The sequence below is a fragment of the Neovison vison genome, chromosome 11 (genome assembly GCF_020171115.1).
Source record: "Neovison vison isolate M4711 chromosome 11, ASM_NN_V1, whole genome shotgun sequence".
NCBI classification, from domain to species: Eukaryota; Metazoa; Chordata; class Mammalia; order Carnivora; family Mustelidae; genus Neogale; species Neogale vison.
This window is the reverse complement of record NC_058101.1, coordinates 145,376,919-145,400,132: the sequence shown is the minus strand read 5'-3', so window position 1 is coordinate 145,400,132 and position 23,214 is coordinate 145,376,919. Positions and strand designations below refer to the sequence as shown.

At 42.7% G+C, this 23,214-nt stretch overlaps 1 protein-coding gene across 1 annotated transcript in view; it reads left to right on the top strand.

The window, feature by feature from the left end:
• Positions 1–23,214, top strand: part of ARHGAP10 (Rho GTPase activating protein 10) — a 324,116-nt gene that overhangs the window by 68,794 nt on the left and 232,108 nt on the right. Inside the window, exons 2-3 of the mRNA XM_044224902.1 lie at positions 17,680–17,775; positions 17,850–17,911. Coding sequence (XP_044080837.1) covers positions 17,680–17,775; positions 17,850–17,911 — 158 coding nt within the window. The remainder of the gene's footprint in view (positions 1–17,679; positions 17,776–17,849; positions 17,912–23,214) is intronic.

Genomic DNA, 23,214 nt, shown 5'->3' with positions numbered 1-23,214 from the left:
GGTCATGATCCCAGGGTCCTGAGATTGAGCCCTGCATCCAGCTCTCTGCTCAGCGGGGAGCCTGCTTCTTCCTCTCTCTCTCTCTGCCTTCCTCTCCGCCTACTTGTCTGTCAAATAAATAAATTAAAAAAAAATCTTAAAAAAAAAAAAAAGAAGATACAAAATTCAAAATCATAATCCAAAAAAGAGGCCACACAAAAAGAGGGGAAAATATTTAAACCAAAATTATGGATCAAACTCGTTGGAGTAGAGAAAATAAAGTCAGCCCATTAATAGCAATTTATACCATAGAAATACTTGAAATCAAGGAAATAAAGATTAAAGATGAGAAAGTACAAAAAAAGTTAACTTTAAAAAATTTTGGGCAAATGGAATAATGAACTTCCATTTACCTGTAACCTTTCTCAGGAATTATGAAGTCATGGTCCAGAGCTGAGGTATAATTTAGGCTTGATTGGAAGGTATCTATCAATCAAGTTTGTAATTTACAGATTTGATCCTTGGGTTTCTAGGTTACTTAAATTTCTAATGATTATATCTTTGCTTTATTGGTTTGTAGAACATGAAATCCAATATTTCCTTTTGGAACTTTTCCATTTCTAATTCAACTTTTTCTTTCCTTTTGTGCTAACTCTCCCTGTGGCAAAAACACTTTCTGTAACATAGTTTGGTGAATGAAGGATGTTAGCTGGTCTCTTGGGAAGTGGAGACTGAGAAAGTGAGCAGATCCATGGGATATTTCAGATGTAGAGTTGGGTGTGTAGGGGGCTAAGGGAAAGGGAGGAGTCAGGATGATTTGTCAGAGAGCTACTTCTTGCCAAATCCCCAGCCTTGCAAAACATTTGCCACTTTTGAGCATTCCCAGTTTTGTGTCTTCTCTGATTCTGCACATCCCTCCTACCTCATTCTGGCCCTGTCTTTTCTCTGTCTTCTTCCGCCTCCCCCTTTGTCTATCGTAAGTGTCCTTCATGGTTCATTTCTTTATTTGCAGCTCCAGATTTTCTCTATTTTTTTCCTTCTGACAAGGAGAATTCACTTCAGTTACCTCTCTGCACATAATTGACAATGAGAATCTCTGGCCTTGACCTTTATCTTAGTTGCTTTCAGAATTTGTTTGTTCATCTGCTACTTTGTGAAATACCTAAAATGCAGTTGTTTCCTCACCTTACCTTGGATTCCTCTCTTGACTTCCCCTTTCAAAAAAATTGGTTTCACCACTCTTTTATTCAGACAGGATAAAGTTGTAATCTTTTGATTCACTATTTTCCTTTACTACAGTTTGTTATATGAAAATCAGTGTTCTTCCCAAGTTGTCGGCAAAGCTTGGAAGGGATGTCTGCCTGCTCAGGGCCACCTATCTGGTCCCTGCAGGCACATTGTGTGAGCTCCAGTCTGTCTGGACATCATCCAGAACCTGTACTCTCAATCACTGTGCTGTGTTGCAGGCCAGGGAGCTTTGTGATGAGGCTTTTTTGAGGGACAACTAACCTTACTTTGTAAAGTATGTCAGTTTTCAGAGGTTGGGACCTCAGCTATTAACAGTAGTCATGTTGACTATCTTGAGCATTTTCTCTGGAAATGTTGCACACATATTACTTTTTTTTTTTTTTCTTTTAATAGATATAAAAGAAATGGGTCTGCTGCCATGGCAGGTTGTTTCCATTCTTTCCTCTTTTGGGGGGAGGAAGAGAGGAGGAACAGTGAGCCGTAGCTGCAGATTCATTTTCTTCTCTCCTACCAATATATGAAAGGTTATTTACCCATATGCTTGCAAATACTGATTTCACTGAAATCATATTGGCCATCAGGTGAAAAGCTATTCAGGTTTTCTTTCCTTCTTTCATTACTAGTGAATTTTAATTTTTTAAAAATGTTTGTTTGTTCGTGGTTGGATCATGTCAATCCACATTGGGGAAAGCCATCTGCTTTGCTCAGTCTCCAACTGATACGCTAGTGTCTTCTGGACACATCTCCCAGCCATACCTAGAAATAATATTTCATGTCATATGCAGCCATCCTGTGGCCCCGTCAAGTTCACACATAAAATTTACCGTCACAGCCATGCTGTCTTATACCTCAGTGTATCCTTATGATCAGATATCATGCATTCTTCTTTTTTGTCCCCAAATACCATACCTTCTCTTCTCTTCTTTTCGCTTCTCTTCCCTTCCCTTTTTTTCTCTTTTTTTCCAAAGATTTTCCTATTCATTTGATACAGAGCGAGAGAGAGAGCGAGCCCGTGCATAAGCAGGGGGAGAGGCACAGGGAGACAGAGAAGCAGACTCCCTGCCAAGCAGGGACCCAGATGGACTTGATCCCAGGACTCTGGGTTTATGGCCTGAGCTGAAGGCAGATGACATAATTGACTAAACCACCCAGGCATGCCCATCCATTCTTCTGTTTTGTCTTGGCTTTAACTTGTTTTTTTTCCCCCTAATTCTAAAAGTAGTTTATGCTAGATGAGGAATATTTTGGAAATACAGAAAATTAGAACATTAAAAAAAAATCATTGTTTAAGATGGGGCGGGAGGACTTTTAAACTGTTAGATGTGCACTTCTGTATTTTTCTCATGCTTTCAGGATTTACAAGTTGACTGTGCCCTGTTTATTTATATAACACCTCTTTCCTCTTTTTTATTTTTTTAAAGATTTATTAATTTATTTGTCAGAGAGAGAACAGAAGCAGGGGGAGCAGTAGGCAGAGGGAGAAGCAGGCTCCCTCCTGAGCAAGGAGCCTGTTGCAGGGCTCAAACCAGGACCCTGAGATCATGTCCTGAGCTGAAGGCAGATGCTTAACTGACTGAGCCACCCAGGTGTCCAAACCTCTTTCCTTTTTAAACATGACTAGTTTTCAGGAGGCCCAGACTTGTGTCTGTCTGCTCTAAGAGGCTTGGGTTGTGCGGATCCTGCTGTGCGGATCCTGCTGGTCCTGGTGTATGTTGACTTTGCCCTTTAGGAAGCAGGAAACCAAGAAGCATACCTCACAGACCTGACTGCCTGGCTGGTACTTGTTTTCTAAGAGTGGCTTTTCCAATTACTCTTTCCTTCTTCCTGTTGGCTGCGGGTTCCTCTGCATAGCTTTCTTATCCTGTCCTTCTTGTTTAATTTTCCTTTCCTAGGGACTGTCCACAAAGCTGTTGTTTGTTTTTTTTTCCCCCCAAGAACTAAAAAAAATTAAAATAAACAAAATAAAAAAGTTAATTTCATTCTGAATAAAAGGTAGAACTCTCGGAAATCCTGAAAACAGTGTCATCACTATAGCAAAATTTCCCAGAAATCATTGCATACAGTGTAGAGACCAAGCCTGGGCCCCAACCAGTTGTGAAACCTGCCTCTCTGGGGAGCGGCATGAAGGGAGCAGTAGCCTTGGTGGGCCAGGCACAGGTGGTGGCCATGCCCTGTGATAAGCTCTGCTGGGCGCCCCTGGAACCAGGCTCAGGGCCCAGCCTTCAGCTAGCACTGTAGACGGCCAGGGAGTGAGCTGAGAGGCATCACCTTGTCTTCGAGGGCCTTCTATGTGGGAGCCTTTCCAGCTGTCTGTGCCCTATGTTGCCCACCACTGTAGCAGTGGTGTTGCTAGAAATTCTGTAGTCAGAGCAACTCCACTTCCAGGCCTGCTTGCAGGACCCTGTCCAGGAGCTCCCAGTCCTCCCTTCCCATCCCCACTGGTTGCAGAGCTCCTTGGTGTTCATGTGTCTGATGCTGTCAGAGTCTGACTGGTAGAGCCCAGCGAGGCCAAAGCCGTTCACCTTCCAGGAACAGTGTGGGTCCCGCATGAGCTCCCGAGGTCCAGGCCTGTGACCACAGGTGCAAAGACCAGCTTGTCCTCCACACAGTGGAGATGCCCATACAACCTTGAAAAAAAAAAATTTTTTTTTTTTTAAAGATTTTATTTATTTATTTGACAGAAAGAAAGATCACAAATAGGCAGAGAGGCAGGCAGAGAAAGAGGGGGAAGCAGGCTCACTGCTGAGCAGAGAGCCCAATGCGAGGCTCGATCCCAGGACCCTGAGATCATGACCTGACCCGAAGGCAGTGGCTTAACCCACTGAGCCACCCAGGCACCCCGAAAAAAAAATTCTTGACTTCCCCTCTAACGCTGCAACAGAATCCAGACCTTTTGATGATTTACATATATTTTATAAAAGCATCGTAAGGCAAAAATCTTGTGGCCCATCTGTGGCCTGCGTAGTTTTACCTGTGGGGAGCAGCAGTGTATTGTGGCGATTTAGGTGGAAACCTGGAGCAAATCCTTGCTCTAGCATCTAACTCAGTGTGACCCATTTGTGTCTTCCGGTGCATGTCTCTAAGGTGGCAAAAAGTGTGCCGAACTGGGCACAGTGATGGTTAAATGAACTAATACAGGTAGAGATCTTCCTCACAGCCAGCAGCACACGGTGTAGGGCGTGCGGTGTCAGGGACGAGCTGTGTAACTGTTGGATGGTTGTACACACTTTCACCGTTTGGAAGCACTGGATCCGAACCCATGTTCTAGTCTATTAGGATTGTTAAAACTGCCTAATGTCAAACATAATTTCTTAGGCTAAAATGGCCCATCTCGTACACTTCTGTTCTGCCTACTGTGGTTTTTCAGATGGACTGGTTTCTGTCTTGAGGGGCATTTTGTGGAATTTTTATGGTTGACATAGTAAAGTCTTCAGAAGTAGTTTTGACCTTTAAAGGAAGTACTTTGTCCTCTTTGGCTTTGTACCCAAGTTGTTACTCTTGGCATTTGCTACCTACTTCACAGCAGCTATAAGGGGAAATGGCTTTACTCACAGGTGCTGCTGAGAAAGGTCTCTGAGGCCCACAGGATCTCCCTCCTCTCTTCTCCCTGAGCTGGCTGACTTGTTTGGGGTGGGACACTAGACAGCTACTTCGGTCATGGCCTTCTGAGGGGAAAAAAAAAATGAGCTGGATACATTTTGTTCTCTTGAGAATTTTAATTTGGGAAACAAGGGAAAAGCAGGTAAGAGCTCCACTTCAGAGAACATGAGAGAGAGAGAGAAAAAAGTAAACACTCAGAAGCCAAGTAGTGTTAATGGCAATGGGCCAGAGAGGAGATCCCATGGCAGGCTATGCTGCGAGCTCTCTGTAAGGACATGTTGTTTACTTATTTTTTCTGGGTTCTTTGCTATTGTATTCTCATTATTTGAGTCTTTATTTCTTGTCTTCAGAAGGTTCTAATTTAGACAGGGAGTGCAGTACAGATAGTCTTTCTCATTCCCATCTGGAGGATTCCTCTCAATTTTGTTCCTACTGCCTGGAATGTCTCCTCTGTGGTTTAAAGTGATACAAATTTAACTCATTTATTTGGACCCTCTTCAAGCTGCCCATTCCATGCTGGGCTTTCCTGATGACTTTCACATTTCTTTTGAGTTTGTCTTCCATGGAACTCTTGTGGACTGTGTAATTTGGACCCCTCAGTGTGTATGCGGTATGTGACGTCATGGGGATCTCTTTCCAATGGGGGTCACAGACTCCACAGGGCAACTGTCACATCCTGGTGTTTGTATGACATGTTTGGCTGTGCCAAGTGAGTGATATGAGTCATGGGTCGTTTCTTGGGGCATTTCTTTTAACTCTTGTGATCCTGTTTTATCTTGGGACACAAAAGAAGAGGTTTTAGCTCCCCCTTACAGTGACTCCTGTTTTACTTTAAAAAGGTTATTTTAAAGGAAACAGATGATTAAAGCATTTGAGGGGAACGAGAGTTACATAGTTACCCTTAGCTTTGGCTGGCAACTAGGTTTTTCTTTCGTGCGACTGCGGCATGGTGATGCTCTGATGGCAGGAGAGCGGGAAAGCTTGCAGTCATGAACCACAAGAACACCTGACACCGCACGCCCTACACCTGTTTACTTTGGGCTTTAAGCATGTACTGTGGTTAACACGGTAGCTTGTCTTGACATTATCCCCTGTATGTGGTTTTGTTTTTCTTTTTGTCTCCCCTTTCTTTGGTCATTTTGGAAACCACTTTGTTTGGCGGCTCACTATAGTCCGTGACCAGAATGTTTGAATAATATTGTTTTGCTACAGAGCTTAAATCCCTGATCTGTAAGACCAGTACTTACTAATAGTGTTCTTACGCCTATATTACTGTTAACCCCAGGTCACCTTATTTTTCTAAAAAAGTTGGGGGTGGGGGGAGAAGAATCCTATTGAATTAGGTTGCTAGGACGGCCATACCGAATCACCACAGACTGGGTGGCTTACGTATGCAATGTATTGTCTCTTGCCCTGAAGGCTGGAAATCCAGAACTGAGGTGTCTGCAGGCTGATGCTTTCTGGGCGCTGTGGGAGGCTTCCCTCACCGTGGCATGGAACACTGTCCTTAGCTTATTGATGGCCATCATCCTCCACGGCTCTACCTTGTCTTCCCTCGATGTGTCTGCATCCAACGTTCCCTTTTTTAGAAGGACACCCGTCCTACTGGATGAGAGCCTACCCTAATGATCCAGCTTTAACTGGATTACACTTATAAAGACCCTCCTCTCCCCAAATAAAGTCACATTCTGAGATCCTGAAGGATAGGACTCTAATATACGAATGGGGGGGGGGCAAAATGGAACCCGTAACTTGGCAACAAGAATACCTTACTCGTTTTAAGCACTTATAAAGCAGACTTTCTTGGCTTCAAAGCCAAGAAGTTTCAAAAGTGATAGCTATTCTTGGAGAAGTTTTTGCACGTAGATCCCTCAGCTCACTAGGTTGAGATCCCAGAGTCTTACCAGTTGTTGGCACAGTTTCCAGAAATTTTTTTTCTTGTTTTTTTTTTTCAGTTTATTTATTTTCAGAAAAACAGTATTCATTATTTTTTCACCACACCCAGTGCTCCATGTAAGCCGTGCCCTCTATAATACCCACCACCTGGTACCCCAACCTCCCACCCCCCCCCCCCCCGCCACTTCAAACCCCTCAGATTGTTTTCCAGAAATATTTTAAAGAGGTACTGTCATCTCTCCTTGGATCAGGGTAGTAACCTCCTAACTTGTTTTCCTTCTGCCTGTCTTGTCTACCTTCAGTCTGTTTACAGCACAGCAGCCAGAGTGATGCTGCTAAATGTTCAGAGCTCCCCATTTTACTCGTAATAGAAACTCAAGTCCTTTCTGAACTGGCCCCCCTGATCTTTGCCCTTCTTGCCTATTGCTTTCTCTGTCCCTCCTTGGCTTCAGCAGGTCTGTGTATGACTGTCCCTCTGTCTGGAAAGGCAGTTATCTGTGTGGCTAGCTCCTTGCATGATTCAGGTCTTTGCTTTGGTGCCATATTTTCTATACCATCAACTCAGATCTACCCAGCCTCTCCCCAGGCATTCCCATTTCCCTTACCTTTCATCAGGTTTCTCCATGGCCATTACCTGCTCCCAACAGACTGTGGTTTATGTTTTATTATCTGTCTTCTCGACTCCCTTTCTACTCCTCTGTCTCGCCTTGGCCTGTTACCCCCTCTCATTTCACCTCTGTGTCTAGAACACTGCCTGGCACATATTTGGATAAATCCACAACATGAGTAGAATGTGGGTGCATAGAATAATATTTCTATGGAATGAGATGCTGAGAAGGGAACACTGGAATTCGGGCCGCTTGGGTTCCTGGAAGTATAGGAGTGAGGGAGTGTAGATGGGAGGAAGGACAACAAAATGGTTCATTGATTCAGGGATGTGTGGGTGTCCTTGTTTTTCTCTTTGTAATACATTGTGATCATTTTATTCTTTTGTGCTAATGATTTTGTTTTATGAATATCTACTACAAGAGTTGCAAGGATAGATTAACGGCCATCTGCATATCCCTTCGTAAACCCGCCAGTTGTTTTACATTTTGTGGGCTTTACTTCATTTCTTTAGTTCCGTATATACATGTTCCACGTGTTTGTGTCTCTGCCTGGCCTGTAGGGACTGTTCTTAGGTCACCTGTCTATCTTCCTTAACTCAGCCCTGGAGAAGTTTGGGTAGGGTCATGTGCCACAAAACCTGCCAGTGTAGGAAGTGAAGGCTCTGGCTCAAGCATATTGCTCTCGAAGGGAAAGTGAGAGGTCACATGTTCCTTAGATGGGACATTCTGTGTATTTTCAGTTTATAGATGGGAAATCTGATATATACGGTGCATCTTGCCCAGAGCCACACCTGGGATATGTCAGAGCCAATATTTCAAGCCAGCTCTGCCTTTCTTTTTATAAACCACACTGCTTCTACACTGTGTCTTCAGTTCCTCATCTGTAAAATAGGGTCATTAGTCTAGGTTGTCTCTAAGATGATGTTCCCTGCTAAAGTTCTTTAATTTAGGCCCAGACTTGGAATCCCAGTGCCTCCAGGGGCCACGCAGATGTTTGACGTATGTGAGGCAGAGGAGCAGAAGACTGTAGGGAGCAGGGGGACCAATGGTAATAACTGGAGGGTTTGAGAGATTCAGATTAAAACTGTAACGAAAGCGGTGGCCAAATAAGTAAATCTATGGAACCATCGGGTTTTGATGCTCAGATTTAGGTATTTCCCTGGAAATGTCAAGCTATGCAAACGTCAGCATGCAGCTCTGTTATTGTAATGCTTGTTGGCCCCTCAGCCGCTCTTATTCTCTATGAATTATAATCAGAGAGGGTGGAGCTTGGGAGGGTGTTCAGCTTAATATTCTTTTTCATACTTAAGCACATCACCTCGGTCCCCTTCCCCATCTGTGTGTGAATGTACCCCACCTTTGCAGCCTTTCTCTGGGGCATACTGTCCCCCTGCTGGACCATGTATTCCTTCCTAACAGGTGCAACACTGGGTTATCCTGAAAGCAGGATTCTGTACTAAAACTTGGATTTTAGTTAGTGCTTACCTTGAACTAGGTGTGTGAAACTGAACTCGGTGTTCAAAGTTGCGCTTTCCTTTCCCAACTGTATAGTGAAGGTGAGAGACTGTCAGTGATTTTCAGATTGAGTTTTCTGCAGGGTGAGTTCTCATTGGGGACCCCTTTGTGGGAGATGGGGACCAGTTGAGTGGGATCTTTATCTTACCTCCACCTGAGCAGGTTTGATAATCTCTTGGTTCTACTACTTACTGGTTGTATAATCTTGAGCAAGTTGCTTAACCTCTGCGTGACTCAGTTTTCTTCTCTGTAAAGTGGGAATAATAATAATACCTGTCTCTTAGAGTGGTTGGGGTACTTAAAGCAATCAATAAATATAAAGTGGTTAGGAGAGTATCTGACATTAGAAGGTCTGGTTGGTAGAATGAGGTCCCTTTCTCTTCCTGGAACCTGTGAATATGTCATTTTACTTGGCAAAAGGAGCTTTGGAGATCAGATTAAGTTAAAGGGCTTGGGGCAGTGAGATTATCCTGGGTTAGGATGGTGGGCCCACTGTAATCACAGTAGTCCTTGAAAGAGTCAGGGAAGATGTGTGATAGAAGCGGAGGCCAGAATGATGTGACTGGGGGCCGGGGGCTCTGAGCCAAGGAATTTGGGCATCCTCTGGAACCTGGAGAAGGGAAAGAAATGGATGTTCCCCTAGAGCCTCGCAGAGGAATGCCTCCCAGTGAGACCGACTTTGGCCTTTCGACCTCCAAGACTATAAGAATAAATCTGTGTTGTTTTTAAGCCATTAAGTTTGTGGTGATTAGTTATAGAAGCAGTGGGAAACAAATACTTGTCTGCTAACTTTTCTGTTTGCACCGTAAATAAGATTTTCTTTGAACAACTCTATCTGGGGCCAAAGACAGTTTGCAGGCTGGTAGGCCAGGTGATGGTCACGTGCCCTGCTCATCTGATGGCCTGAAGTGACTGGGATTCTCTCTGTACACAGAACCTAGCCTGCGTAGCCTCTGCACATTTGCTGAATGTGTGCAGAACACTTGAAGTTTGGAATAAAGTGTGGCGAAGATTGGGTGGTGGTCCCCAGTGTGGACCTGCCTATGGGATTCTCCGCAGTGTTCAGACCACCCCTTTCCTGCGTGTTGTTCGCAATGATTTTGGCTACCAGCATCTGGTTGTCTGTTAGCGCGTCTTGGGTCTTGTACTCCCGGTTTATGCGTTTGCTCCAAGGCATATGCGTCTTTGTGGACTCCTCTTATTTTCTTCTACCCCATAGATTTGTCAGTTCAGGTCTGGAATATTCTAGTGACTTTAGAAGCTGCTTTTTCTGTGAGTAAGAAGATCTCACTCTAAGCACACTGCAGTTAGGCTGGAATTGGAGTCAGAGCCAGGAATGCCTTTCTGTAACAGTTCCAGAGATGGGGCTGGCCCTTGAGCTGCTCCTAGAACAGCCTGTGATTTGGCCTTCAGGCCTCGGCTAGCCCAGTAATGCATTTTGGGCTCATGAGATGTTTGCATCATTTAAAAAATCTACAAAGTGAGTTATTTACTTTCTTATTTGACTCGTACAGAGAGGCCATCGTGCTATTCTTGGATATAGTGCCACCGCCAGTTGTGTGAATCTGGAAAAGAAGGAGGAAAATGTGAAGCCAGTTTACAGGCCTAGAGGAATTTTGTTTCATTGCCGAGTTAAGTTGGATTAACATCGGCATTATATCCTTGGCATGAATCTGGCATGAAAGATATTAAGTTCTTAGAGTCTGTACCCTGTTCCTCTCTAAATAAAATGTTGAAGAATTTTGGTACCTGTTTTGATATGCAGAAAGGGTGGCAGAGCTTCTCTTGGCAGAATGTTTGCATATTTGATAACCAGTTACTTAGGTCTCTACATGCAGAGGAATGTGAACATCTAGGTGCAGTTTGCCTCGTTGGAAAAAAAAAAGGCTAATTTAGAATCCACTATGGAGTGTGCAGTCTTGAATCTCAGACTTAATGAGTAAGAAAGATATATTTATTTGCTGTTTCATTCTTCTTAAGCCCAGAAGTGTAGAAGCTGCCACATCTCCTCAAGTGGCCCTGTTCGTGCTTTGCTCGATGGTATGGGAAGTTGCTGGAGTCGCAGGCTTTATCACCAGAGTGGGGCCTGCCATTTCCCTGGTTGTACCTCGTGCAGAAGGCAGCCTCGAAGTGTAGGAACGCTAGAGCAACCTGAACAGAGAGGCTTCCCATTCACCTCTTCTAACTGTCTGTATGTGTCTCAGAGTTCACAGTCCTAACTGAAAACTGTTAATGGGTGGATATTCTGGGTGGGGGGGAATGTTCTCACTTCTAAAATCAGCAAGGGTGAGCTGTAGCAATTTGGGCCAGCAACAGGCTGGAGGCTGTTCGAACCTGGATTGAAACTGTGGTCACATCTGTCCACGTGGTGCCCTATATCTCAAACCCACAAGGTCTCCAAAAGAACTCATCTCCCACACAGCTCTTAACCCTGGGAAGGGTTCTGTTGCCCGTGCATTCTTCCGTTTGTCTGCGGGTTGAAGATGTACAGGTTCTAGTCTGGGGGACTCTGAAGGGGCAGGTTCATTTGAAAGAGCACAGATCGCATGAATTCTTTACGTTTGCTGTGCTTGTTTGTACCTTCAAGGTACTTCATTCTCAGTGCTCTGGAATTAGTCGGCTGGAGAGGACCGGGGCATGGAGCCCTGTGTATGCGAATTTTCCCGTTAATTACAAATCTTTATTCGCACCGTTCTGATAACTGGGTGAGATCCGGGCAAAGGAATAACACCCCGTCTTCTGAAAGTTGGAATGATGTGTTGGAAAGGACATTGGGAGAAGCTTGAGGGTCTGGAGTTGATCCTTTGCCTGCAGAACTTATTACTAGCCGTCTGAAGTGGTCTGTGCCCTTGACCAAGTCACTGATCTATCTCTGAACTTAACCCATTTGTAAAAGAAGGTGACACCAATGCCTGCCCTCCTGGCTGATTAAGGAGTCGGTGAAGTAGTATCTGTAAGTCCGTTAGCACAGAGCAGGCACTCGTCACGGTATTCCCATCCAGCGGCCCCTCGCCATCTTCGCCCCAGTGGAGGAATGTGGCCAGCTTTTGTAACTTGAGAACTACAGACTGGTTGAGATTCACGTGCAGTGATACTGGAAAGACGAAACATTATCCTTCGCACAGAGCATCTTTGTGCTTGTTTGATGGACTGTACTAAATATGGTGAACCGTCTTACGATTTTTGTGTTATGTTTGAGAGGCAGAAGATAGCTGTGGAAGTATAAACTACATCGGAGAAGAAAATGAAAAGTGATGGAAATGTGATTAAATTTGTGATTCTTAAAAGGAATGGAGTTTGGTATGGTCAAATTTTTAAACAATAAAAATTTTGCGTAATGAACTCCAATAATACCAGAAGGAAGTCAACAGAAAAGAAGAACCATTTATTTTAAAATAAATTATTACTGTGACTGTAATACTTAGGACTTAATAAGAGAGAAAAGTGTGCTATTTACATAGGAAGAAATACATTAGCTGTGCAAATGAACCCAAATTTAAACTGCTATTGCAAACATTTTAAACTAAAATGAAATTAGGTACTATGAAATGCTAAAAAACTGGTGCCTTTAAGTTTTAACTTTCTAAAGAGCATCCTGCCTTGGCCATAGGAAACATGGTCTTTGTTTTATTTTATTTTTTAAAAATTTTATTTGGCAGAGAGAGTACAAACAGGGGGAGTGGCAGGCAGAGGGAGAGAGAGAAGCAGACTCCTCACCCAGCAGGATGCCTGTGCAGGACTCTAGGATCATGACCTGAGATGAAGGCAGATGCTTAATCCACTGAGCTACCCAGGCACCCCAAAACATGGTCTTTAAAGTATACCTCACCTGGTGATTTGGATAAAATACTGCAGGAAACAGTTCCAGAGGGGAAAAGTATGATTTATGCCAGTGTTTATATCTTATATGAATATTATATATAAAATGTGTTTATAAGTAAATATACATTAACAAAATGGAAAAACATAAAGTGATTCAAAATGATAAACCCACACACCAGTAATATCTGGACATAAATGCTTGAAATGCAGAAGGAAAATCCTGTTGCGGTCCCTGTTTCAGGGGTATAAGGAAGCACAAGACTGTTGGTTGTTGCCTCAGGGACTTGTCAGGATACTGTAGGGTGGGAAAACAGATGACGCTGAGTAAGTTGTGACTAAATAAGGTAGTTTCCGGTAGTCAGTACCATGAAGAAAAATAAAGCTGCTATAGGATAGAGGGGGATTTAGGGCTGGGGGGAAGGATGGTAGGGAGGAGGACTGAATGGGCTGAGCCATCAGGGTTATGAAGGAGGCAGCCCAGTGGGGGTGGGGAAGGAGTGTTACAGGTGGAGGGAGCAGCTTAAGGGTGTCAGAATAATTAGATGTTTGTTTGGATTACAGTAGAAACAAAGTTACTTTGGAATGGTCTAAATAGCTAGGTTCTATGGTTTAAAAATTTTTATTTTTAGGGGCGCCTGGGTGGCTCAGTGGGTTAAAGCCTCTGCCTTCGGCTCAGGTCATGGTCTCAGGATCCTGGGATCAAGCCCCACATTTGACTCTCTGCTCAGCGGGGAGCCTGCTTCCCCCTCTCCTTCTGCCTGCCTCTCTGCCTACTTGTGATATCTCTCTCTCTCTCTCTCTCACTCTCTCTCTCTCTCTGTCAAATAAATAAATAAAATCTTTAAAAAATTATTTTTAGTTATGAGATTATGGCAAAAATACAGAGATATACAAAGCAAATCTACATTGTAAACAAGAACCATAAAGCAAATATTTACAGACTTACCACTCGGTTATGAACTAAAATACCTTTAATTCCTTTGTCATTTTCTGTGTGTCTTGCTGTCCTTGGTCCCCAGTGGTAGGTACTGTATGACTTTTGAGGTAATGACTCACTTGCTTTTCTATAATTTCGTGACCTGTGTATGAAATTCAAAATAGAGTGTAGCTTGTTTTGAACTTTATATGAAAGAACCATACTGTTTGTATTTTTTTTGTGTGTGACTTCTTTCTGCCCAAGTTTTGAGAGTCATCTGTGTTGACATGTGAATTTATAGTTGTTTTTACCCTATAGTACATGGGTGTAATGTAATTTTTCAGTTCTATGCTTGATTGGTATTTGCTTTTTCCAGTGTTTGGCTATTATTGTGATTGTTCTGTTACAGATTTTCTGGTATATGTCTGCAAGTGCCCATGTGTTAAGAATTTATCTTGGAAATTACTTAGAAGGATAATTTCTGGGTTGTAGGATATCATAAAATTTACTAGAAAATGTCAAAGTACTTAAATAGTAAGTATTCCAATTTTTACTCTCTTTCTTTTTTTTAAAAAGATTTTATTTATTTATGTGAAAGAGAGACAGAGAGACACAGACAGCAAGAGCAGGAACACAAGCAGAGAGGTTGGAGAGGGAGAAGCAGGCTTCCTGCTGAGCAGGGAGACTGGGGCTCGATTCCAGGACCCTGGGATCATGACCTGGCCAGATGCAGATGCTTAACGACTGAGCTACCCAGATGCCCCCCAATTTTTACTCTAAACCAGCAATATGTAAGGATTTCTATTGTCCCACACAAAGGATTCCTCTAACACCTGGGCTTGCCAGACTAATTTTTGCCAGTCTGGTGAGTGTTAGTGAGGTATTGAGATTTTCATTTTTACTTACTGTCGCTAATGAATTTGAGCACCTTTTCATGTGGTTATAGGCCATTTAGATTTCTTTCAGTTCCTTTTGTGAAGGGCCTATTCAAGTGTTCTGTTCAATTTTTTATTGGAATTTCTGCCTCATTGATTTATAGCTGTTATTTATGCCTCCTGAGTATGTGCTTATCTTCACTCTTTTTATGTCTTAAAAATTTTTAAAGCTTAACACAAATTCCATTAATCTTTCTATGTTATCTATGGCTTTGTAACAAATCATTCCCAAACCTAGTGACTTAAAGAGCAGCCTTTTATTTATTTCGGTCTGGACTCGGCTTGTCTGGATGAGCTCCTGCATAGAGGGCAGGAAAGCTCTGCTTCTGTGGGCTGGCCATCTGACCACTGGGACAGTAAGTGGGGGACTGGGCCAGAGGTCTGATGAACCAGTGGGCTAGCTTGGGCATGTTGACATGGAAAGCAGAGGGTTCCAAGAGAGTTGAGCAGAGGTGTACAAAGTTTCCTTAGATGGAGGCTTTTAATTAGCACAGTGTCACTTCCACTACACCCTGTGGGCCATTAAGACCAGCCTAGATTCAAGGGGTGGGAAGAGAGACTCCCCCAATTGCTGGAGGGGTGGCAGAGTCACATCAAAAAGAGCAGTGTCTACATGGAGGGGTGGAGAATTGTCTCCATGCTTGTAGTCCATCACAATTTACCTTACGGTGTGTGCTTTTTTCCCATATGCCAAGGGTAAGTAATTATAATCCTATATTATCCTCTTAAAGTGTTGTGATTTAGCCTTTCACATTTATTTCTTCCATTCTCTATTTTAATGAGAGAAAGGATTTGAGCAGAGCAAGCAAAACATGAATTAGGTAGAGGGAGAAAGAAGTTTCAAAAAGCATGATAGTGAGGGGGTGTTGATAATAGGTGAGGTGATGCATGTGTGTGTGGGCAGGGGGTCATTGTGCCTTCTGCCCAATTTTGCTAGGAATTTAAAATTGATGTAAAAAATATAGTCTTCTGGAACACCCGGGTGGCTCAGTCAATTGAGCATCTGCCTTGGGCTTGGGTCATGATCCCAGAGTCCTGGGATCAAGTCCCACGTTGGGCTTCTTGTGTAGCAGGGAGCTTGCTTCTCCCTCTGCCTGTTTTGCCTGCTGCTCCCCCTGCCTATGCTCTCTCTCTCTGACAAATAAATGAATAAAATCTTAAAAAAAAAATACAGTTCTTTAAGAAAAACATTAAGAAACAAAACCAAGCCATGACAGTAGCTGAAAGAGCTGATGAACATGACTAGAAAGTTGGAGAAGTGAGAGAAAGCAGCTACTGCTGAGGGGTCACTGGAGTCACTGGGGGAGCCTTTGTACTTAATGATTGGATGTAAAGAGTTGGTAAAAGAAAAAAAAATCAGATACCATTTTCTAATGTAAAAATAAGAATCTTTTGCTTTTGTTCCTTGTTTAGTCAATGACTAAATAAAAAAGAAAATTGCTTCTACTATCTCATTAAAATAGTCCTCAGTGTTTTACATTCTTAGCTTCCCTTTCTTGTCAATATTTATTATTTGCATGAGTACTCTGACCAGCAGTTATGGATTGCATTTTATTTTTTTTCAACTTTTCAATTTTCTTGACATGAAACTTCAACACAATCTGTTGATATTCACAGTATTGAGACAGGAAGTGTAAGGAGTCCAGGAGTCACTGAGCAGCTTCTTAGAAAGTGCTTTAGACCAGTGGCAGGATTGTATCCTGGGCAGAGTATGGCTTTGTGCAAATAGCGCCTGAATAGAATCAAGCCTTTGCTATTGTAGTAACTGTGTAACTTTGTTTAAATTATTTAACATCTCTGAGCTTGTGCACCCCATTGTAAAATGAAGATAATCTTTATTTTGTATATGAGTATTGAATGAGATAAAATTACCTAACATGATCTATGGCCCATAAAAGAAATGTTACCCTATTTTAGAAATAGAGTCTTCCATTTTAAGGTTTTTTTTTTTCTTTGTATGTACTTCCTATTAATTTTTTTTGAGGAATAGTTGTGTTAGTATCAATATAGTAATTCAATATTTATATACATTATGATGTGATTGCCACAATAAGTCAGTTACCATCTGTCACCATGCAAAGTTATTATAGTTTTATTAACTATATTCCTTATGGTATACTTTACACCCCTGGGTGTTATTTATTTTATAATTGGAAGATGACACCTCTTAGTTCCCTTCCCTATTTCATCCATCCTCCCCAATCCCCTCCCTTCGAGTGACTGTTAGTTTGTTCTCTGTATCTGAATCTTTTTTCTGTTTTGCTTTTTGTTTGATTTGTATTTTTATTCCACATATAAATGAAATAGTGTGATATGTCTTTCTCGGACTTATTTCACTTAACATAATGCCCTCTAGTTCCCTCTGTGTTGTCGCAAATGGCAAGATTTCATTCCTTTTTATGGTTAAGTAATATTCCATTGTATATATAAACCACATCTTCATCTACTCATCTGTCGATGGACATTAAGGTTGCTTCTGTGTCTTGGCTATGGTAAATGAAACTGCAGTGTCATTTTATACTATTTTCTATTCATCTCCAGTTTAAAAAGAAAAAACGAGAACCTATAGGTCTTTTGCAGAATAAATTCTTCCTACCATTTAAGCTTGGCCTTTAGTTACCTCCATGCTGCTGTCTTCTATGAAAACTCTTTGATCCTCCTGGGTTTCTCTTGCTGGAGTTTGCCAGTCAGTTAAGGGCATCTGACTGGCTGACTTTGAGCTTTGATACTTTTATATTTGAAACCCTGGCATCCAGCCAGTTCTCATACAGCCCTGGGAGAAACCGTCAGGTGTGTGTGTTCCTAATCATAGCGTGAACTTTTGAATTGGGCAAGTTGTGACCTGAGTGCGCAGCAATAGGGAAAGAGCTTTGGGAAATGGGAACAATGTGGAGCAGTCACATCTCTGAGGAGGAAGAGGGTGGGGGAGGGAGTAAACATTTCTTCAGCACCTGTTCTGTGCCAGAGTCAAGAAGCAAAGACAGAAGCATCCCAGAGCGTGCCAGGTTGAGGGCAATGGGCCTTGGCAAAGGAGTTAGGTTGTGCCACCTCATAGATTGGGTGGAGAGCTCTACAGCTCCGGTGATCTTAGGAGGAATACATTTCTTCTAAATCTAGACTTAAAACAAAGCTCAGGTAACCATAAACTTTTTCTTTCTAGGTCTTTCAGCAGCCCAGCGGAAGTTTGCACATTCACTAAGAGACTTTAAATTTGAGTTTATTGGTGATGCAGAGACAGATGATGAACGCTGCATAGGTATGTAAAGGTGAGGTTTATGGTTTGCCTTCCTTTGCTTTGGCCACCAAATAATCATAACTTTCTTTTTGTAGATGCTTCCTTACGTGAATTTTCTAATTTTTTGAAGAATCTGGAAGAGCAGAGAGAAATTATGGTGAGTTGTGGGATATAAATTAGTAAATTCAACTTTAAGCAGGGAAAATCTGGGTTTAGAAGCTGGTTCTGATAGAAGTTTTTTAAGACCTTATTTATTTATTTGAGAGAGTGAGCAGGGGGAGGAACAGAAGGGGAAACAGAACTCCCTGCAGAGTGTGGAGCCTGACTATGACAGTTGGGGGCTCTGTCCCAGGACCCTGAGATCATGACCTGAGCTAAAATCAGAAGTCAGATGTTTAACCAACTGAGCCACCCAGGCGTCCCTCTGGTGGAAGTTTTGATGCATTTATCTCCAGATGAAGTAAAACTTAATAGTGGAAAGAGCCCTGGATGACAATTCAGGAGCCTGGATTTCTAGTTTCACAGTGGTGCTGACTGCAGTAAGGTCTTGGACAAGTTGTGGGACTTCTAGAACAAGGCCGTTTCTTTATCCATGAAATAGTGGTTTGGACTATAGCAGTGCTTTCTAGATTTTTGTTAGCAGTGGAGCCCTTTTGTTGAAATTGAGTCTCAGGCAGAACATTCATGTACCCAGAAGATGAAGGCAGAAAAGCTTATGTAGAGACAGAGGGAGAGCAGAGCGATGTTGGAGCCTGACTCGTAGTTTTGCAGATTTTTATGTTGTGTGATGGGGGAGAATTTGGGCCTGGTAGTCTTCAGAATCCCACTTTGCCTTGAGATTTGTGGTCATGGTAGTTCATCATACTAGCTCTCTCCACATGCCTGATGCTATGCTGAGTGCACTGAGGGGGTGATTTCATTTAACAAACACTCAGCAACAGATTTGGAGGGTATTGAATCATATTTTCTCACCATTTTTTTTTGAAGATTTTATTTATTTATTTGACAGATCACAAGTAGGCAGAGAGGCAGGCAGAGAGAGAGGAGGAAGCAGGCTCCCCGCTGAGCTGAGAGCCCGATGCGGGGCTTGATCCTAGGACCCCGGGATCATGACCTGAGCCAAAAGCAGAGGCTTTAATCCACGGAGCCACCCAGGCTCCCCTTTTCTCACCATTCTTAAAAACATCCCTCCTAATACCTGTTATTCAATAAAGATTCATAGTCGAATTGCCCCCAGATTATTATATACTATCTATTCTCACCGGTGTTTAGACTTTAAAAAGTGACAACTATTTTTTCTGTGTCCTTGAGAATGAGTACTAGCTAGAATTATGTTCAAGTGTAAGTGTATGAGTAGGTTCAGATGTGGTTGTAATAATAATACTGATTGTGATAGCCAAGATAGCCTTCACTCTGACTGGTACTGGCTTAAGCTGTGAATTTAGTATGTCATCTAATCCTCGAGTAAACCCTGTGATATAGATTCTGTTATTGCCCCTATTTTGCCATTGAGGAAACCGAAGGGTCGTGCCTTGCCCGAGATCACACGGCAGCTGAGGTGTAGAGACAGGCACTCTGAACCACCCGCCATTTTGGTCAGCTTCCTAGTTGTTGCAGTAATTAATCTTGCCGGGGGTGGTGGTGGTGGGATTTCCGTCTGGTTGAGTGGCAGGAGAGGAAGAAGAAGTGGGAGAGTATTGTTTTTTTTATTTAAAAATGATGGGGAGGGGCACCTGGGTGGTTCAGTGGGTTAGGCCTCTGCCCTCAGCTCAGGTCATGATCTTAGGGTCCTGGGATCGAGCCCGGCATCGGGCTCTCAGCTCAGTGGGGAGATTGCTTTCTCCTCCCTCTTGGCCTACTTGTGATCTCAGTCTGTCAAATAAATAAAATCTTAAAAAAAAAATAAATAAAAGTGATGGGGACATATGGCCTCTAAAAGCCCTAGTACATTTGCACTGTACCTTACTTCCTGACGTAACGTCCATGTATGGTAAATATTGTAGAGGGCACGTGAAGGTACTGTGGTCCCGTTAGGTTTTTTGGGCACAAACTGACCTATTCAGTGATTATTTGTGTGAACCCAAGTCATTGATTTTTAGCAGTTTAGGAAAGTCTAAATGTGATAGTGAATAAAAATTGTGCTATGACATTACCTGTCTACAACACAAAGTGGATGTGGGTGTGGTCTTAGTTTATCTGTATAGGTATCGGCTTTTTTGTTCTTAGCCCTCCTTGATACTTAATTGTACTTCTGGGATCCTCAGCATTCTGCACATGCACATTTGATCTGCTTCTGTGTTCCAGTTACTGTTTAGAATCTGAGCACACAGAGGCAAACTGAGCAAGGTCCCTCATGAAAGTTGTATCCTGGGAAGGGGAGGTGATAAATAAGCATATAATATAGGTCAGGCAGTGTTAAGTCCTACAGAACGAAATAATGTAGGGTTAGTAGTTAGAGTCAGGGAGTGGGGCGGGGTGTTATTTTATCTGGGGTGGTGAGGGGAGGTGCCGAGAACTGTGAGAGGCGTCCTGGCGTTAAAAGGAAGAGGGTTCTGGGAAGACTGGTGCCGGATTTTAGCTCCACTGAAATATTGTGTGACTACTTCCTGTCTTGATGTTCTGTTTTTGTCTCATGTTCCTTGAGATGAACGTGGTCTTAGCTCCAGGCTTTCTGTTTTTTTTTTTTTTAAAGATTTTATTTATTTATTTGTCAGAGAGAAATCACAAGTTGATGGAGAGGCAGGCAGAGAGAGAGAGAGGGAAGCAGGCTCCCTGCTGAGCAGAGAGCCCGATGTGGGACTCGATCCCAGGACCCTGAGATCATGACCCGAGCCGAAGGCAGCGGCTTAACCCACTGAGCCACCCAGGTGCCCCAGCTCCAGGCTTTCTGATCTCTATCAGACAAGCATGGTTCTCAGAGCTATTTGTAACTGGCATCTTGATTTAGTCTTCACCCATGATGGGGGTTGATGGGGTCTCTTAGATCGGGTGAGCATGGTGGGGCTGGGTTTCCAGTACAGGGTGGAAGTAGGAATAGGATGTTGTCTGCACAAGGTCATGAACCTCAGGGAGGGATGGGACAGTATGTTACCACCCATTTGGGGGAACAGCAACTCTTGCTGCATAGCCCTAAACTCTTCAAAGCCAGAAAGCAGTTTGGGGTGTGGGGGTAGGAGGGAGAAGCTATGACCAACCATAGAATTAAGACACCTAATGCCTTTTTCTTTCTTTTTTTCTTAAGCTTTTCAGTTTGGAAAACTTTGAGCATGCATGAAAAGTAGAGAGAAAGGGACGCCTGGATGGCTCAGTTGGTTAAGCAGCTGCCTTCAGCTCAGGTCATGATCCCAGCGTCCTGGGATCGAGTTCCACATTGGGCTCCTTGCTCGGCAGGGAGCCTGCTTCTCCCTCTGCCTCTGCCAGCCATTCTGTCTGCCTATGCTTGCTCTCTCTCCCCCTCTCTCTGACAAATAAATAAAGTCTTTAAAAAAAAAGAAGTAGAGAGAAAAATATAATTAAACTATGTGTGCTCAATATTTAGCTTCAGTTGGTTGCCACACAACCAATCTTATTTCTCCCATATGTCTTACTCCCTGTCCCAGTGAGTTTGACAGAAATCCCATTATCCTGTCGTTTCATCCATAAATACTCTACTACAGAGCTCTGAAAGGTAATTCTCTTTTTGCTCCATTGTATCCTCAACACACTTAAAGACAAGCAGTTAATTTCTTAATATTACAGAATTAGGCTGTATTCAGATTTTTCTGATACCCATTTACATCCACCTTTAGCAGTTGGTTTGTTTGAATCTGCCTCCAAACACATTGCATTTGATTGATAAGTTTCTTTATTTTTCAAAGAGTTTATTAATTTGAGAGAGAGACAGAAAAGAACGAGAGGGGAGGGGGGAATGGCAGAGGGAGAGGAAGAAGCAGGCTCCCCACTGAGCAGGGAGCCAAACGCTGGCTGGATCCCAGGACTCTGAGATCATGACCAGAGCCAATGGTAGATGCTTAACTGATTGAGCCACCCAGGTGCCCCTTGACTGATAAGTTTCTAAGTCTCTCTTAATCTGTAAGTTTTTCTTTCTCTTTTTTTCCTTTGAAAAGGATTCCTGATATTTTTTAATTCACTTTAAAATACCCTTAAAATAGTACTACTTCCTAAGTTATGGGTTAATAACAAAATAGTAAAAGCAAAAGAGTTTGATATTTAACCCATATTGCTGTTCTTTTGGTGTTTCTGTCTAATCTTGATCATCAGGTGTCACTTTTTCTAACCAAGAAAATTGCATCGAGTCATGGCTACCTTTGTTTTGTTTTAAATAGCTTTGAACACTTAGTAAAGAAAACTTGATGGTTTATTAGACACTAGCCTTAAACTTTGAATAAGATAAGATACCTCTGTCAGGAAGTGTTCAGTGTGGCTTTGGAGATTAGCTGGTAAAAGTGAATTAAAATCTTGGGACGCCTGGATGGCTCAGTTGGTTAAACGGCTGCCTTTGGCTCAGGTCATGATCCCAGCGTCCTGGGATCGAGTCCCACATCGGGATCCTTGCTTGGCAGGGAGCCTGCTTCTCCCACTGCCTCTGCCTGCCACTCTGTCTGCCTGTGCTTGCTCTCGCTTCTCTCTCTATGACAAATAATATAAATAAAATCTTAAAAACATAATAAAATAAATTCTATTCCACTAAGGGGCACCTGGGTGGTTCAGCTAGTTAAGCATCCAATGTACTCTTGGTTTCTGCTCAGATCCTGATCTCAGGGTCATGAGATTGAGACCTGCATTAGGCTCTGCACTCCCATGCTCTCTCTCTCTTAAATACATCTTTTTAAAATCATGTATTTACTTATCCTCTCAAGCCTTAAAAAAAAAAAAAAAAACCTCTATTCTACTATGTGTGATAACACAGGTATAGATGGGGTTGCATGAAGTGGAGAAGAGCTAAGTCTGTGCTTGTTAGGAAGGACTTTGTAGAAGAACTTGTGTTTGAGCTGGAGTTTGTGGAGCAGAGACAGCAGAGGAGGGCCTTCGTGTGGTTTAAGAAGTTCATACCTCCCCAAATTGTGACAAAGAGATGAGGAAGGTCTTTAAGTAGTTAAATGGGATCCAGTGTATTGTGAGAACTTTTTAAAAACTATTTTTTTACTTAAAATTACTACACATAGGGGTGCCTGGGTGGCTCAGCTGGTTGGGCATCTGACCCTCGATCTCAGCTCAGTTCTTGATCTTAAGGGTCATGAGTTCAAGCCCCACACTGGGTTCCATGCTGGGTGTGGTGGCTACTTAAAAAAAATGGATAAAGAGTACTGTGGTTATCAGTTCTGTCATTACAGTACCTCATTTTCATCTTTTATGTGACATAATGAAAAATCTACATTAAACACATGTTAAAGTTATTTCACACCAGCAGTACAGAGCCACATAAAAAAAGGAATGCAAAATGACAGCTGTAAAATAGAG